Source organism: Schistocerca piceifrons, chromosome 8, assembly GCF_021461385.2.
Source record: "Schistocerca piceifrons isolate TAMUIC-IGC-003096 chromosome 8, iqSchPice1.1, whole genome shotgun sequence".
Lineage (NCBI taxonomy): Eukaryota > Metazoa > Arthropoda > Insecta > Orthoptera > Acrididae > Schistocerca > Schistocerca piceifrons.
In genome coordinates this window covers 243,288,701-243,305,761 of record NC_060145.1, presented here as the reverse complement: position 1 = coordinate 243,305,761, position 17,061 = coordinate 243,288,701, and the positions used below count along the sequence as shown (strand labels likewise).

General features: G+C 43.5%; 1 protein-coding gene across 1 annotated transcript in view; it reads left to right on the top strand.

Moving 5' to 3' along the window:
* LOC124712548 (cuticle protein CP14.6-like) overlaps window positions 1-15,723 on the top strand; it is a 36,926-nt gene extending 21,203 nt beyond the window's left edge. The window contains exon 3 of the mRNA XM_047242856.1: window positions 15,269-15,723. Coding sequence (XP_047098812.1) covers window positions 15,269-15,530 — 262 coding nt within the window. The 3' untranslated portion in view covers window positions 15,531-15,723. The remainder of the gene's footprint in view (window positions 1-15,268) is intronic.
* The last annotated feature ends 1,338 nt before the right edge of the window (window positions 15,724-17,061 follow it).

Below are 17,061 nucleotides of genomic sequence, written 5' to 3'. Positions count from 1 at the left end.
ATGGCCTTGCTGTTCTGGTACTGTGAACGGCTGAGAGCAAGGGGAAATTACAGTGGTAATTTTTCCCGAGGGCATGCAGCTTTACTGTATGATTAAATGATGATGGCGTCCTCTTGGGTAAAATATTCCGGAGGTAAAATAGTCCCCCATTCGGATCTCCGGGCGGGGACTACTCAAGAGGGCGTTGTTATCAGGAGAAAGCGGAGCGTGGAATGTCAGATCCCTTAATCGGGCAGGTAGGTTAGAGAATTTAAAAATAGGTTAAAGTTAGATACAGTGGGAATTAGTGAAGTTCGATGGCAGGAGAAACAAGACTTTTGGTCAGGTGAATACAGAGTTATAAATACAAAATCAAATAGGGGTAACGTAGGAGTAGGTTTAATAATGAATAAAAAATAGGAGTACAGGTAAGCTACTACAAACAGCATAGTGAACGCATTATTGTGGCCAAGATAGACACGAAGCCCACGCCTACTACAGAAGAACAAGTTTATGTGCCAACTAGCTCTGCAGTTGACGAAGAAATTGATGAAATGTATGATGAGATAAAAGATATTATTCAGGTAGTGAAGGGAGACAAAAATTTAATAGTCATGGGTGACTGGGGTTTCAAGAGTAGCAAAAGGGAGAGAAGGAAACATAGTAGGTGAATATGGATTGGGGCTAAGAAATGATAGAGGAAGCCGCTTGGTAGAATTTTGCGCAGAGCATAACTTATTCATAGCTAACACTTGCTTTTAGAATCTTGAAAGAAAGTTGTATGCATGGAAGAACCCTGGAGATACTAAAAGGTATCAGATAGATTACATAATGGTAAGACAGAGATTTAGGAACCACGTTTTCAATTGTAAGACATTTCCAGGAGCTGACCACAATCTATTGGTTATGAACTGCAGATTAAAACTGAAGAAATTGCAAAAAGGTGGGAATTTAAGGAGATGGGACCTGGATAAACTGAAAGAACCAGAGGTTCTACAGAGTTTCAGGGAGAGCATAAGGGAACAATTGACAGGAATGGGGGAAAGAAATACAGTAGAAGAAGAATGGTTACCTTTGAGGGATGAAATAGTGAAGGCAGCAAATAGGTAAAAAGACGAGGGCTAGTAGAAACCCATGGGCAACAGAAGAAATATTGAATTTTATTGATGAAAGGAGAAAATATAAAAATGCAGTAAATGAAGCAGGCAAAAAGGAATACAAACGTCTCAAAAATGAGATCGAAAAGAAGTGCAAAATGGCTAAGCAGGGATGGCTAGAGGACAAATGTAAGGATGTACAGGCTTATCTCACTAGGGGTAAGATAGATACTGCCTACAGGAAAATTAAAGAGACCTTTGCATGAATATCAAGAGCTGAGATGGAAACCGAGTTCTAAACAAAGATGGGAAAGCAGAAAGGTGGAAGGAGTATATAGAGGGTCTACACAAGGGCGATGTACTTGAGGGCAATATTATCGAAATTGAAGACAATGTAGATGACGATGAAATGGGAGATATGAAACTGCGTCAAGAGTTTGACAGAGCACTGAAAGAGCTGAGTCGAAACAAGGCCCCGGAGTAGACAACTTTCCATTAGAACTACTGACAGCCTTGGGAGAGCCAGTCCTGACAAAACTCTACCATCTGGTGAGCAAGATGTATGAGACAGGCGAAATACCCTCAGACTTCAAGAAGAATATAATAATTCCAATCCCAAAGAAAGCACGTGTTGACAGATGTGAAAATTACCGAACTATCAGTTTAATAAGTCACAGCTGCAAAATACTAACGCGAATTCTTTACAGACGAATGGAAAAACTGATAGAAGCCGACCTCGGGGAAGATCAGTATGGATTCCGTAGAAATGATGGAAGACGTGAGGCAATAATGACCCTACGACTTATCTTCGATGAAAGATTAAGGAAAGGCAAACCTACGTTTCTAGCATTTGTAGACTTAGAGAAAGCTTTTGACAATGTTGATTGGAATACTCTCTTTCATATTCTGAAGGTGGCAGGGGCAAAATACAGGGAGCGAAAGGCTATTTACAATTTGTACAGAAAGCAGATGGCAATTATAAGAGTCGAGGGGTATGAAAAGGAAGCAATGGTTGGGAAGGGAGTGAGACAGGGTTGTAGCCTATCCCCGATGTTATTCAATCTGTGTATTGAGCAAGCAATAAAGGAAACAAAAGAAAAGTTCGGAGTAGGTACCAAAATCCATGGAGAAGAAATAAAAACTTTGAGGTTCGCCGATGACATTGTAATTCTGTCAGAGACAGCAAAGGACTTGGAAGAGCAGTTGAACGGAATGGACAGTGTCTTTACAGGAGGGTATAAGATGAACATCAACAAAAGCAAAACGTGGATAATGGAATGTAGTCGAATTAAGTCGGGTGATGCTGGGGGAATTAGAATAGGAAATGAGACACTTAAAGTAGTAAAAGAGTTTTGCCATTTGGGGAGCAGAATAACTGATGATGGTCGAAGTAGAGAGGATATAAAATGTAGACTGGCAATGGCAAGGAAAGCGTTTCTGAAGAAGAAATATTTGTCAACATCGAGTATAGATTTAAAAGTCAGGAAGTCGTTTCTGAAAGTATTTGTCCATAGCCATATATGCAAGTGAAACATGGACGATAAATAGTTTAGACAAGAAGAGAGGAGAAACTTTCGAAATGTGGTGCTACAGAAGAATGCTGAAGATTAGATGGGTAGATCACATAACTAATGAGGAAGTATTTAACAGAATTGGGGAGAAGAGGAGCTTGTGGCACAACTTGACTAGAAGAAGGGATCGGTTGGTAGGACATGTTCTGAGACATCGAGGGATCACCAATTTAGTATTGGAGGGCAGCGTGGAGGGTAAAAATCGTAGAGCGAGACCAAGCGATGAATACACTAAGCAGATTCAGAAGGATGTAGGCTGCAGTAGGTACTGGGAGATGAAAAAGCTTGCACAGGATAGAGTAGCATGGAGAGCTGCATCAAACCAGTCTCAGGACTGAAGACAACAACAACAACAACAACAATAAGACTGGACGAAGACTGAAGATCTCGGTTTGAAAATGATGTAAGGCAGGGATGCCTCTACTGTTGAATCTATACATCGAAGAAGCAATGACTGAAATGAAAGGAAGGTTCAAGAGTGCGATTCAAATCCAGGCAGAAAAAAATATTTATGATAAAATTTCCGGCTGACATTTCTATTCTCAGTGAAAGTGAAGAAGGAAACGAAGAAGAATGACAGGATCTGTTTAGTAGAAGAAACAATCTACTGAGTACGGAATACGAATTTCGTGTACACCGAGAAGGACGTAAGTAATGAGAAGCAGCAAAAATGAGAGCAGTGAGAAAATTAACATCAAAATTGATAGTCACGTAGCGAGAAACTTAGGAAATTCTGCTACCTTGAAGGAAAATAACACATGACGGACGAAGCAAGAAGGATATAAAAAGCGAACCAGCACAGGCCAAGAGAAACCAAAAGGAAGCCTGATCATGGATAATGGAAAACCTGAAAAGAAGAGAACGTAAAGGTTTGAGATGCGGTCCTACAGAAGAATGCTGAAAGTCAGGTGGATGTAATGGATGAGGAGGTTCTCCATCGGATCGGCGAAGCGAGGAAAGTATAGAAAACACTGAAAAGTTGAAGGGACAGGTTTATAGGTCATAAGATAACAGGGAATAGCCACCATAGTGCTAGAGGGAACTGTAGAGGGTGAAAACTATAGGGGCTGACAGAGCCTGGAATTCCTATAGCAAGTAATTGAGGACGTAGGGTGCAAGTAATGTTCTGAGATGAAGAGGTTGGTGTCGGAGAAGAATTCGCAGCGGGCCGCACCAAATCAGTCAGACTGCTGACTCAAGATGGAAGTTCTATTCTTTAAATCGTTTCTTGCTATTTATCACCACCAGCACAAGCAACTTCCACCGCAACGAAAGTCAGCCAACATGGCATGTGGTTTAAACATCATTAACCTTCGTAATACCAAAGGGACGGATGGGGCTATTTTATGAACACCTTTTGGAAACATGGCAATCTAGTTAGTTTTTTTATATTTTAAAATTTTGAAAAATCTTGTACTTAATGAATCCTCCTACCACATTCTAGAAATGTTTTAAATTCTCCAGTTAAACTTAATCCAAAAATTTAAGTCTTCGTATTAGATGCTACTCTTCCCAGTGAATGTCGTATTCAATATTTTCAAGTTCAGGACCTTATTTACACATCAATATTTCTTGAGTCAACAATAATTAACGAATTTTGAAATTTTTTGTATGGGCTCAAGATATCCCTCTCGCCCCCTAACCTTCTCGTATAGCGCGATAAGCGATATGCATTGGTCTTGCTGGGGTTAATAGTGGCTGGTTATGATTTAAACTGTATTTTACGCAAACACGACCTCAGAACGTAAATTTTCGACATAACTGCGTGTCAAGAATACTTTTAGACTTTCATTAAACGTTTACGTGATTACCATTACTCGTACGTGAGTTCCGTGTTTAGTGACTCGTGCGTTACTTCGCAGTCGCTGGAGGACTGGCACGACCAGGTGGTCGGCTGCAGCAGTGCGACCTTTCGCACCGCGACCCACATTCGTACAGCTGTTGAGTAAACACTAGCCGCAAAGATCGCAACACGCTATTGGATTCGTCATTAACTCGCATCCAATTACGACTTGTGTGCAGCGTGAAACATAATTATGTGAATAGAAAAAAATGCTAGGCTGACGTGAAAAACAGTGAGTGCTCGTTACGAATCATCTTTAGACCTCTTGCAAAAACCAGACTTACGCTATACCTTAAAATAACCCTACATCAATTTTGAGAGCCATTTGAGAATAATAAAAATGAATACTCGCTCAAGTGTGTTCTCGTTTTTAAAAAGAAAAATTAGGGGTTAACTCCCATTGGACGACAAGGTAATTAGAAACGGAGAAGAAACTCTGGTTAGTGAAGTATAGGGAAAGAAATCGGTCGCGTTCTTTCAAACGAACCATCCGGACATCTTCCTTAATCAACTTAGGGAAGTAGTACGTAAACCGTAGTCTGGATGGACACCCGGAGATATGAACAGTTGATCTCAAAGAACTAGTCCAGTGTCCACTATCTGACTAAAACGTCAGGTCCCTCACCTTTTTTTTTCTTTCAAATCGGGCATCTCGTCACACAGTTCTTTTTTTTTATCTTTTTTGCTTTACATTATAAGGAAAAATATTTATGCGTTGCTAAACATTATATCTGTGTTGCTGATTAAGCAGCGTTGATTTGGATGTAAATTAAACTATGTGCAACACAAGGTATCCTGTTATATAACATCTCAAAGGTAGTTTTCGTTTTGAGCAAAGTGTACTTCTGTGGCGAAATTCGCAAAGTCATAGTACATGATTGTGCCACACAGCGTTTCCGAGACACACACATATACAGTCGACACCCCACAAGCCACTGTCCAGTGCATGGTAGAAGGGTACTTGGCATTTTACTAGCTATTACGGCTCTTCCCGTTCCGTTGCTTAAACATATGGAACTCTGTAAGAATGATTCCTTGAAATCATCTGTGGGCGCTGTAATTTATCTAATCTTGTCTTCCTACATTTTTCTCTTAGGGCTGGTCCATGAAATTTTGTAACTACGGTTTCTAGAGATACTTTACGTCTATGTTCAAGACTTGCACAAGTTTTTTCAGCATCTTCATGACACACTCCCACGGGTCAAAAAACATGTTTCCTTCGCATACGTTCAACGTCTCTCGTTGATTCCATTTGGTATGTGTCCCATACATTTTCTAACACGCGTCGCAGAAATGTTTTGTAATCAATCTCCTTTATAGACCCATTGCATTCCGTAGTACGAGGGGCGTTCAGTAAGTAATGCAACACTTTTTTTTCTCTAACAGTTTCAACTGAAAAAAATGCGGAATTTGCTGTGGGACATATTGAAATATTCCCGCTTCAGCCTCTATAGTTTCACGAAGTACCGATAGCTGGCGACTCTATACATAGCCTTCAAAATGGCGTGTGTAAGGCAGGTGCGTTCCGAGCAGAGAGCAGTCACTTAATTTTTTTAGTGCAAAATCAGACCAATGCGGATATTCATTGGCGCTTGCAGAATCTCTACAGACACCTGACAGTGAACCAAAGCACCGTGAGTCGTCAGCAACGCAACGAGGTCGTTCAAACCTGTCCATCTCCCTCGTGCCCGTTGGTCGCGCATAGCTGTGACTTCTGCAGTGTTCGAACGTGCGGACACTCTCAATCGAAGTGGTGGACGGATCACAATCAAGCACCTCGCTGCACAATTGGACGCCTCTGTTGCTAGTATTGCCACACTCGTCCACCACTTGGGATACTCAAAAGGCGTTTGCTCGCTGGGTACCTCGCCGCCTAACAGAAGACCATAAATGGCAACTAAGGATCAGCTGTGCAATGAAGGACGCACCCCACAGGAACTAGTATGTGAGTGCTGAGGAGGTTATTGGCGCAGCAAAACTTTGGACTCTAGGTCGATCAGTAGAGCGGTACCATGAGCCTTCCAGTAAGGTGGCGCAAGGCCGTCGCATTATGGTGAAAAACAGCATTGTGTAACCAGAAGAGTGGGGAATAATATGACGTATTGCAATCCTGAATAAAATCAGACAAAAATGTATTATTTATTGAACGCCCTCGCATTTTACCACTAAACCAAAACATTTATCTACCATTAATTGTAAGAGTTGATCGATTCTAGTTGTGACTCGTATACATTATAGTCATAGAATACAATGTTACTTCATTTTCTGAACATTTAAAACAAGCTGCCAATCTTCGCACCAATTTGATATCTTTTCAAGATCCGACTCAATATTTGTTCATATTGTTCAGATGGTTCTGAGCACTATGGGACTTAACATCTGAGGTCATCAGTGCCCTAGAACTTAGAACTATTTAATCCTAACCTAACCTAAGGGCATCACACACATCCATCACCGAGGCAGGATTCGAACCTCCGACCGTAGCGGTCGCGCGGTTCCAGACAGAAGCGCCTAGAACCGCTCGGCCACACCGGCCGGCAATATTTGTTCAGTTTTTCTCAAAAAGTACTTCATTATAGACATCCGCATTATCAGCGAATATTCTGACGATATATTTAAAGTCGTACAACACGAACAGTAAGTGTTCCAATCCCTCTGAAACAAGTTATACACCTGTCAACGGCTCCCTATCGAACATAACATGTTGCATTCTCCCGACTAAGAAATTCTGAATCCAGTCACAAATTTCATTTGATACACCAAATACTCGTAGTATCAAAAATAAGTATAGATATACTAGTGATCCAAATACGAGGGTTATTCGGAAAGTAAGGAACGATCGGTCGCGAAATGGAAACCACTGTGAAACACCGATGTTTTGCACAGGTGTGTTGGGCAGTGTCTCTAGTATGCCCGTCGATCGCGTTACGTCGTTCTTTTTATTTCCGAGCACACAGGGAGCACATAGAGATACGTGTCTCCCTCCGAGGACGTGGGTCTGGTGAGAAATTTCGCCTGAAGCTGTGCAACCAACATTACATAACTCTCGTGCGTTTTCTTCTTCAAGACAATTCTCAGCCGCATTCTGCAGCGGCAACGAAGAAGTTCCTGTATCGTTTTCAATTGCAAATGTTTGAGTACCCACAAAACAGCCCGTCATTGTCTCCCTCTGAGTTTCATCTCTGCTCACATGAACCGCTGGCTATGGAGACAACATTTGGGCACAGACAACGAGCTGTAGGCCAGCGTAGAGAATTGGTGGAAAGCACTAGCGGCTGCCTTCTATATCGAGGATATTGGAAAGTTGGTACAACGCTGCGACAAACGTCTAAGTCAAATCGGCGACTATGGAGATAAGTAGCTGTCGCATATAAAACAGTTTTGATTTTCACTGTGGTTTCCATTTCGCGACCTATCGTTCCTTACTTTCCGAATTAGCCCTCGTACTTTGTGGGAAAAAAAACTTACATATCTGCGACAGCCTTGATTTATGGCTTTCGGGATGTCATGTGAGATAAGTGCAACATGGTCTCCAGAAGATCATTATTTTCGGAACCCATGCTGGTTAGCAAGAATGATCTTATTCTGTTTGAGGTACTTCATTACATTTGACCTCAAAATATTTTCTAATATATTAAGATCAATAGTTGTCATGGATACTGGGCGGTTCTTGTGGGCCACTTCCGTATCACACTTGCAGACAGGTGTCACCGGTGCTCTCTTCTAACAATCTGGCCCTGTTTTTGGTTCTAGGGATGTTCGGTATATTATGGCTAAAGAAGGAGATAAATGAGCAGCGAATTCGGTTTGGAGTCTGACAGTGAGTGTCAGGCCCTAGACCTTTGTTCAGTTTTGAATCGATCAACTGTTTTTCAATGTCACTGACCCTGATATCCATACCACTCATATTTGAAGTGATGTGACCATTAATTTGTGACAATACTGATATATTTGGCTTTGTAAAGGGAGCATTTAGAAACTGAGTTTAACAGTTCCGCTTTTGCTTTGTTACCTTCAATTTTAGTTCCTGTTTCGTCCAAGACTGTCCGAACATTAACTTTCGTACCACTAACAGCCTTTACATGTGGATAGAATTCCTTTGGGTTTAATGAGAGACTTTTTGCATAATATTATGCGAAGGTAGCCATAACGAATGGTTCATTCGTCAATGTGTCAATCCTCACCGTACAGCAAATACGCTGTTCACGATGACGTTTCGTTCAAAAGCAGATAATTAATATGCTCAGTTCAAGAAACTGACGTTAACTTGGAGACAATCTTTCGGGACCATGTGCACATGACATATTCTCGTTTTTTACATGTGAGAGACGTGAAGAATCCGTCGTAGGTGACAATGTCATAGATTCTTCGAAAAGTTTGTTAAGAAAACCAGAAACCACTGTCCGTCTACTCCGACGAATAATAATACAAGACTGACACGATGAAAGTCATTAGCTGAAGGCCGTATTTTGGAAACAAACAAACTGGCCTCACAGAATGAAAATAGCATGCCTCATTGAGACTGGCTTGAAGCACAGTTGAATTACACTTTCAGTTCTTCTATTATGCACGGAATTCCACGAAAAAGTTCGTCTGTCTATCCAGAGAGTTCAAGTTCCCGTGGAACAGTTTACAGTGTATGTACTACAAGAGTAATTTAAGCAAAGTTTTACGACATTCACAACCACGATGACAGATCTGTCTTCTGCGTCGTGGCGAATCAGGGCGTTATCCGTGCCGGTGGCGGCTCGTTGGGGCGGAAATGTGGCTGGACGTCGAGTCCTAGCTCGTAGTGAAATGCCGATGGACGGCCTTGTGGCAGTCTACATACTGTACCGCATCAGAATCTCTTGGGATCTAGTTTCGGTCACGTGTGTTGCGGAAGCAAGTAGGTTCCTGAGACCCGCGAGCCCTGGTGGCGTTGCTACGACCGCCCTCTGGAAAAACAGCTAATCTACACTCCTGGAAATGGAAAAAAGAACACATTGACACCGGTGTGTCAGACCCACCATACTTGCTCCGGACACTGTGAGAGGGCTGTACAAGCAATGATCACACGCACGGCACAGCGGACACACCAGGAACCGCGGTGTTGGCCGTCGAATGGCGCTAGCTGCGCAGCATTTGTGCACCGCCGCCGTCAGTGTCAGCCAGTTTGCCGTGGCATACGGAGCTCCATCTCAGTCTTTAACACTGGTAGCATGCCGCGACAGCGTGGACGTGAACCGTATGTGCAGTTGACGGACTTTGAGCGAGGGCGTATATGGGCATGCGGGAGGCCGGGTGGACGTACCGCCGAATTGCTCAACACGTGGGGCGTGAGGTCTCCACAGTACATCGATGTTGTCGCCAGTGGTCGGCGGAAGGTGCACGTGCCCGTAGACCTGGGACCGGACCGCAGCGACGCACGGATGCACGCCAAGACCGTAGGATCCTACGCAGTGCCGTAGGGGACTGCACCGCCACTTCCCAGCAAATTAGGGACACTGTTGCTCCTGGGGTATCGGCGAGGACCATTCGCAACCGTCTCCATGAAGATGGGCTACGGTCCCGCACACCGTTAGGCCGTCTTCCGCTCACGCCCCAACATCGTGCAGCCCGCCTCCAGTGGTGTCGCGACAGGCGTGAATGGAGGGACGAATGGAGACGTGTCGTCTTCAGTGATGAGAGTCGCTTCTGCCTTGGTGCCAATGATGGTCGTATGCGTGTTTGGCGCCGTGCAGGTGAGCGCCACAATCAGGACTGCATACGACCGAAGCACACAGGGCCAACACCCGGCATCATGGTGTGGGGAGCGATCTCCTACACTGGCCGTACACCACTGGTGATCGTCGAGGGGACGCTGAATAGTGCACGGTACATCCAAACCGTCATCGAACCCATCGTTCTACCATTCCTAGACCGGCAAGGGAACGTGCTGTTCCAACAGGACAATGCACGTCCGCATGTATCCCGTGCCACCCAACGTGCTCTAGAAGGTGTAAGTCAACTACCCTGGCCAGCAAGATCTCCGGATCTGTCCTCTATTGAGCATGTTTGGGACTGGATGAAGCGTCGTCTCACGCGGTCTGCACGTCCAGCACGAACGCTGGTCCAACTGAGGCGCCAGGTGGAAATGGCATGGCAAGCCGTTCCACAGGACTACATCCAGCATCTCTACGATCGTCTCCATGGGAGAATAGCAGCCTGCATTGCTGCGAATGGTGGATATACACTGTACTAGTGCCGACATTGTGCATGCTCTGTTGCCTGTGTCTATGTGCCTGTGGTTCTGTCAGTGTGATCATGTGATGTATCTGACCCCAGGAATGTGTCAATAAAGTTTCCCCTTCCTGGGACAGTGAATTCACGGTGTTCTTATTTCAATTCCCAGGAGTGTACAATGGATGGAACTTTAATAGTGGAAAATATTTATTTACAGCACGTACAAGATAGATTAAAAGCCGTAATGGCCTTCAAAGCAGTCACCAGCATAGTGTATAACCCGCTGCCAGCGATGTGGAAGTCGTAGGATAGTCTTAATAGTGCCAGTTGTGTTGACAGTTCGAGCAGCGCGGCGTTTTGCCCGACGAATTTGTAGCAGTCCTGAAGCGAATGCCGTGAAGGGTTTCCTTCAGTTTAGCAATAGAGTTGCACTCACGAGGGCTTAAGTCAGGGGGGTGCAGTAGGTGTATTGCAATCAGCAGCCCCATCAGTCAAACAAATCAGTAACTGTTTGCACTGTACGTGTTTGAGCATTGTCCTGCAAAATGATGGTCAGGTCCTGCAGAAAGTGTCAGCACTTCTGTCTCTAAGCTGGTTGTAGGTTGTGTTCCAAATACGAACAGCATGGAGACACTTTCTGCAGGACTTTACTATTATTTTGCAGGACAATACTCAAACATGTACAGTGCAAGCTGTTACTGATTTGACTGACGGGGCTGCTAAGTGACATACACCTAGTGCACTCCCTCAACTTAAGCCATCGTAAGTGAAACTCGATTGTTAAACTGAAGGAAACACTTCATGGCATTCACTTCAGAACTGCTACAAATTCGTCGGGCAATAGACCGCGCCGCTCGAACTGTCAGCACAACTGGCACTGCTAAGAGTATCCTACGACTTCCACATCGCTGGAAACGGGCTATACACAATGCTGGTGACTACTTTGAAGGTCAGTAAAACTTTGAAACACATATCTATTTTGTAAGAGCTGTAAGTAAATAGTTGCCACTATTAAAGTTCCAACTCTCGTACTTTTCGGTGAAAATTTGTAACCTGCCTAGTGGGCAACTTCTAACCCTGGGAAGTATGATGTGTTGTCTACCTTGCAGACAACTTCGCGACATATCGGAATATTTCCTGAAAGTTTGGCCATGTATTTTTCTTACACCATGTATAGAAAACAGGTCACGTCTCAATGTAATTTTGACCTTTCCCGTATTTTCTGGCGCCCTTAAATTGTTAAGGTATATATTATCAGCACTTAAGAATGACTCTTGAGTCTGAACACTGTTGTGCATTGTACTCGCACACACCTTCAATAGAAGATAGTCCACTGAATGACTAGTGTGCGCTTGCTCGTGTTTCCATTCGTTTACTGTTATCTCCAGCAAGTGGATGAGTTGCGGTACGGCGGGTACCTGTACTGTGCTAGTGCGGGACGCTCGAAATCAGTTTTGTGTCACGTTTTTAGTAATGTCTTGTTTGTGGTTTATGGGGATAGTACATTACAACATACATTTCAACAGTTCTTGAGGAGAGAAAGCGGATTGCCGAACAAAAATATCTGGCGCCATTTAAAAAAGACGAACTGCTGTTCACATCCTCGTAATGAACGACGCTATAAGTAAAACAATCATGCTGCCTAATGTGCTGCGGTTAGGTAAATAACATTTGCTAGAGACGTTTTTTTATTTTGCGTCTGGACAAAGAGTTATTCACAGTGGCCAAGATAAATAGAGCACCCTTTAAAAGGTGACCCAAAACTAACGATTCATGAAAGAATTATTGTAATCTATGCATCCATACGTCTCTCTGTAGTGGAAATGAGAGCCATTGATTACTAGGAACTTGGTAATGAAACATTCTAAGAGGTGAGTGGGCTGCACAGTCGAAGATAGAGAAAAGAGAGAAAGAAAGAAGAACCAAAATCCGGCCTCATGTCAACAAATTCCGGAAAATAGGTAGTATGCTTGACAAGGAAAGTCCTGGACGGCCATCTACATCTGACGAATAAGCTTGGGGCATTCAGAAGGTCGCTGGAAGGTGCGTATTCCTTTTCACGCTGACGGCGTATCGCATCCTGGTATTATATTACCCGGAGAAGGATGAATACATTGTCTATAACTGTGTGTGTGCTGACCACTAAAATACTGTTAGATAACCTCCTAAGCTTAGACAGGCCACATTGCGTACATGTAGTTTTGCGAACCGTCACAATTGCCATATATCAGGCGGCAAGAGTCATCTGATGCAACAAGGTAAGAGAAACACCCTGAAACAGAACGGTTTGCTAGTGATAACAAAGACTAGGATTTATGGACCATTCGTTTTGGCAAAGCAAACGACAATAGGTACTACTTACCTTGTCGTGTATTAGCTTCTCTTGGAACTGCAGTTACAACCTGACTGAATTCTGAAGGGACACGTACAGCACAAAAGGGTGCAGGCCGACCTCGTCTATTGACTGACAGACCGCCAACAGTTGAAGAGGGTTTTAAAGTGTAATAGGGAGACATCAATCCAGACCATCACACAGGAATTCCAAACTGCATCAGGATCCACAGCAGGTAATATGACAGTTAGGCGGGTGGTGAGAAAACTTGGATTTCATGGTCGAGAGGTTGCTCATAAGCCACACATCACGCCGGTAAATGCCAAACGACGACTCGCTTGGTGTAAGGAGCTTAGACATTGGCTGAACTGAACAGTGGAAAACGTTGTTTGGAGTAACGAATCACGGTACACAATATGGCCATCTGATGGCAGCGTGTGCGTAGGGTGAATGCCCGGTGAACGACATCTGCCCACGTGAGTAGTGCCAACAGTATAATTCGGAGGCGGTGGTGTTATGGTGTGGTCGTGCTTATATAGAGGGGGCTTTCACCCCTTCTTGCACTATCACAGTACAGGCCTACATTGATGTTTAACCACCTTCTTGCTTCCCACTGTTGAAGAGCAATTCGGGGATGGCGACTGCATCTTTCAACGCCATCGAGCACCTGTTCATAATGCACCGCCTGTGGTGGAGTGGTTACACGACAATAACATACCTGTAATGGACTGGCGTGCAGAGTCCTGACCTGAATCCTATAGGACACCTTTGGGATGTTATGGAACGTCGACTTCCCGCTAGGCCACATCGACCCACATCGATACCTCTCCTCAGTGCAGCACTCCATGAAGAATGGGATGCTATTCCTCAGGTAACCTTCCAGCACGTGACTGAACATACGCCTGCGAGAGTGGAAGCTGTCATCAAGGGTAAGGGTGGGCCTACACCTTATGGACTTCAGCATCACCGATAGAGGGCGCCACGAACTTGTATGTCATTTTCAGCCAGGTGTCAGGATACTTTAGATCACATAGTTTATGGGCTCTTGTAGTACATATATTTTTAATTAACCTTTAACTGCTTTTTTGGGGTAATTTATTACTGTACGTGTCACTCTTTTATTTACGATTCCCATTGCAACATTGCGACTTCGATTTTATGCAATCTTGTACTGGCTGTGCTTCTACACTGTGCAGCTGTGTTCTAAGCAGCGACCGTTATTTCCGTAGATACGTACCAGTTGAGGTGGAAACATACCGCACAAAGCTATAAACGCTTACTTGTTATCATAAATCATTTTTGACTGTTTCAGACAGAATGGAGCAGTGTCAGAACAATGATGAAATTTTAAATTGGCATTAGCTAGTGAAGACTGACTCATCGAATACATCAGTTTATTTTTAAGTGGCAGACAAGTGCTGTGACAATGAAACAGAAATATCTGATGATGACAATGACAGCGAAATAGGGAACTTTTATGAAGAGAAACAAAAAATAGTAAGAATGTGGCTATTTTTATATATAAACATGTAGGTCTTGACTGTGATGACTGAAAATAAATTCCATGATTTAGACTAGGATATTTTTCGTTGTTTTAGATGATTCGTCCATGCACCTACTGTTATTTTTTATTGAAAATCATTGTTTATTTTTCTTTATATTTAACTTAATTCATCATTATTTGATCTCAGAACGTATTCGTGAACTTTGGTGAAGTAGATTTCTTTATATTTTAAGTAAATTCCAAAAACTATTTAAGAGAACAATGGTAGTGTAAGAGCCTTAACTGTGTGAAAGGTTATTTCTTTTTTTATAAAGACAGATTTTTCATAAACAGAAGCCTTTCTTTTACTGATTTCTTAACGATACTCTAGATAAACGTACAAGTACATAGATTTCACGTGGTTTTTTTATTTTTGCAGTTGAAAACTACTTCACGAAGCTATTCATATCAGTCTAAATCGCGAACGTAGCTAGTGGCTGACTAGGTGAGCATTAGTAACGTTAGTTGGGGACGCCCTGCACATGTATTTTTAAACACTGAATTTTAATACCAGTTCTTGGTCTTAACCCCACAGCAAGCGTTTGATGGTACTAATTCATACATTTACCAGCTCTGGTCTTAATTGTCCCTATCGTTTTGGAGCCACACTCCCACACATACTCAAGATCATCTTGCTCTGTAGATATCTTCGCACTCCGCCCTCTGCAGTAATGATTGGTGGGTGAAATGCTTGCGCAGGTACGAGACGAGCAACGGCATCCGGCAGGAGCAGTTCGGCACGGAGGGCGACGGCGCGCGCCTGCGGGGCAGCTTCTCGTGGCAGCCGCCGGATGCTGGAGGCGCCACCTACAGCGTCATCTACGAGGCCGACGAGAACGGCTACCGGCCCAAAGTCTCTTTCGGCAGCGGTCCCGTCACGGTGCGCCCCGCACCGCAGCAGTCGCTGCTACGATCCTCCGCATTTCTTGGAAGCAACGCTGGACTTACACTTGTCGGCTAACTGGACTGCCACTGCTTACCTCACGATCATTCAAATGTATAATATCTCAACACAAGTTTCTGAACTAACAGCTTAAAATCGTCAAGCAAGTGCTTAACACTTACCACTTGTAGCTGGAATGTTGCTGTTAATTCCTGGCAGCTAAGATCCGCATATGTCACGGTCTCACAGATTAAATGGGAATTTGAACCAACGGTATACTCTTCATCAATATAACTTATTGAAGTTATCGTACGTAGAAGTGAATGAATTATGTTTACATTCTTACTAAAAAAAAAATGGTTCAAATGGCTCTGACCACTATGGGACTTAACATCTGTGGTCATCAGTCCCCTAGAACTTAGAACTACTTAAACCTAAATAACCTAAGGACATCACACACATCCATGCCAGAGGCAGCATTCGAATCTGCGACCGTAGCGGTCACGCGGTTCCAGACTGAAGCGCGTAGAACCACACGGCCACACCGGCCGGCATTCTTACTACAATGATGTGCCTCTATTTACGAGGGTCATTCGTTTATTAGGGTCCGATCGGTTTTATTCGCGATAGTTGACTTCACCTCCCAGCTACTTCTCCACGCAGTGGCCATTCCGACTTAGACATTTGTCATAGCACAGTACCAACGTTCCAGTACCCTCGCCATAGGGTAGAAATTTCCGACAATTTTCTGCGCTGGTGTGCAGCTCCTTGTCTGTGCCAAAACCCCGTCTTCATAGCTAACTGTTCATGTGAGCGGAGATGCAACTCACAGGAGAAACAAATCCGGCCTGTGATCAAACACTACCCATCGTAAATGCTATTGGGGCGTCTTCATTGCCCCTGCAGTGTGCTGCCGAGAATTGTTATGAAAAAGGAAATGCGTGGCAGTTATGTTAGATGGGCTGCATAAAATCCGGCGAAATGTCACGGCAGGCACTTTTGCTTGGCATGGTAGACTGTTTACTATGCATCTTTATGTATTCGCGGTGTGCTGAGAACTGGAAAGACAGACGTGACGCTGTAGACGGACCTACTATAGCGACTGCCCAACATTTGTGAAAAGTTCCATTGAATTTTTGCTGTTGTTTTCATTTCATGAACGATCGGACCTTAATAAACGAATACCCCTCGTATTATTGTTCATAAACCCTGTCTTATTTACAATGGCACGATCGCTATATTACTGTCACACTGCGACACATATGCATGTGTTTTGTAACGAAGACAATACACGAATTTTTTCTGAGCACCATGCCTTACTGCTAAAGATGTTGAATGACATAATTTTCGCAAATTACTTATCGATTCTTCAAAAATTTATTGACCCTCTCATAGATATGCTTTGAAATAATTCCTCTACAGACAGTCAGACCAGTCTTAAATAAAACAAATTTATCCTTAAACATTTGCAGGTTTTCATAAGCAAAATATTGGTGGCCGTATATGTTTACGTGGCTGTGATGGTCTATGAACTAGAGCAATGGTATTTGGCCCCGAAGATCCCAGTTTCAGTGTCAGATATGGGTGTTAATTTTTCCTCGTTCTAATC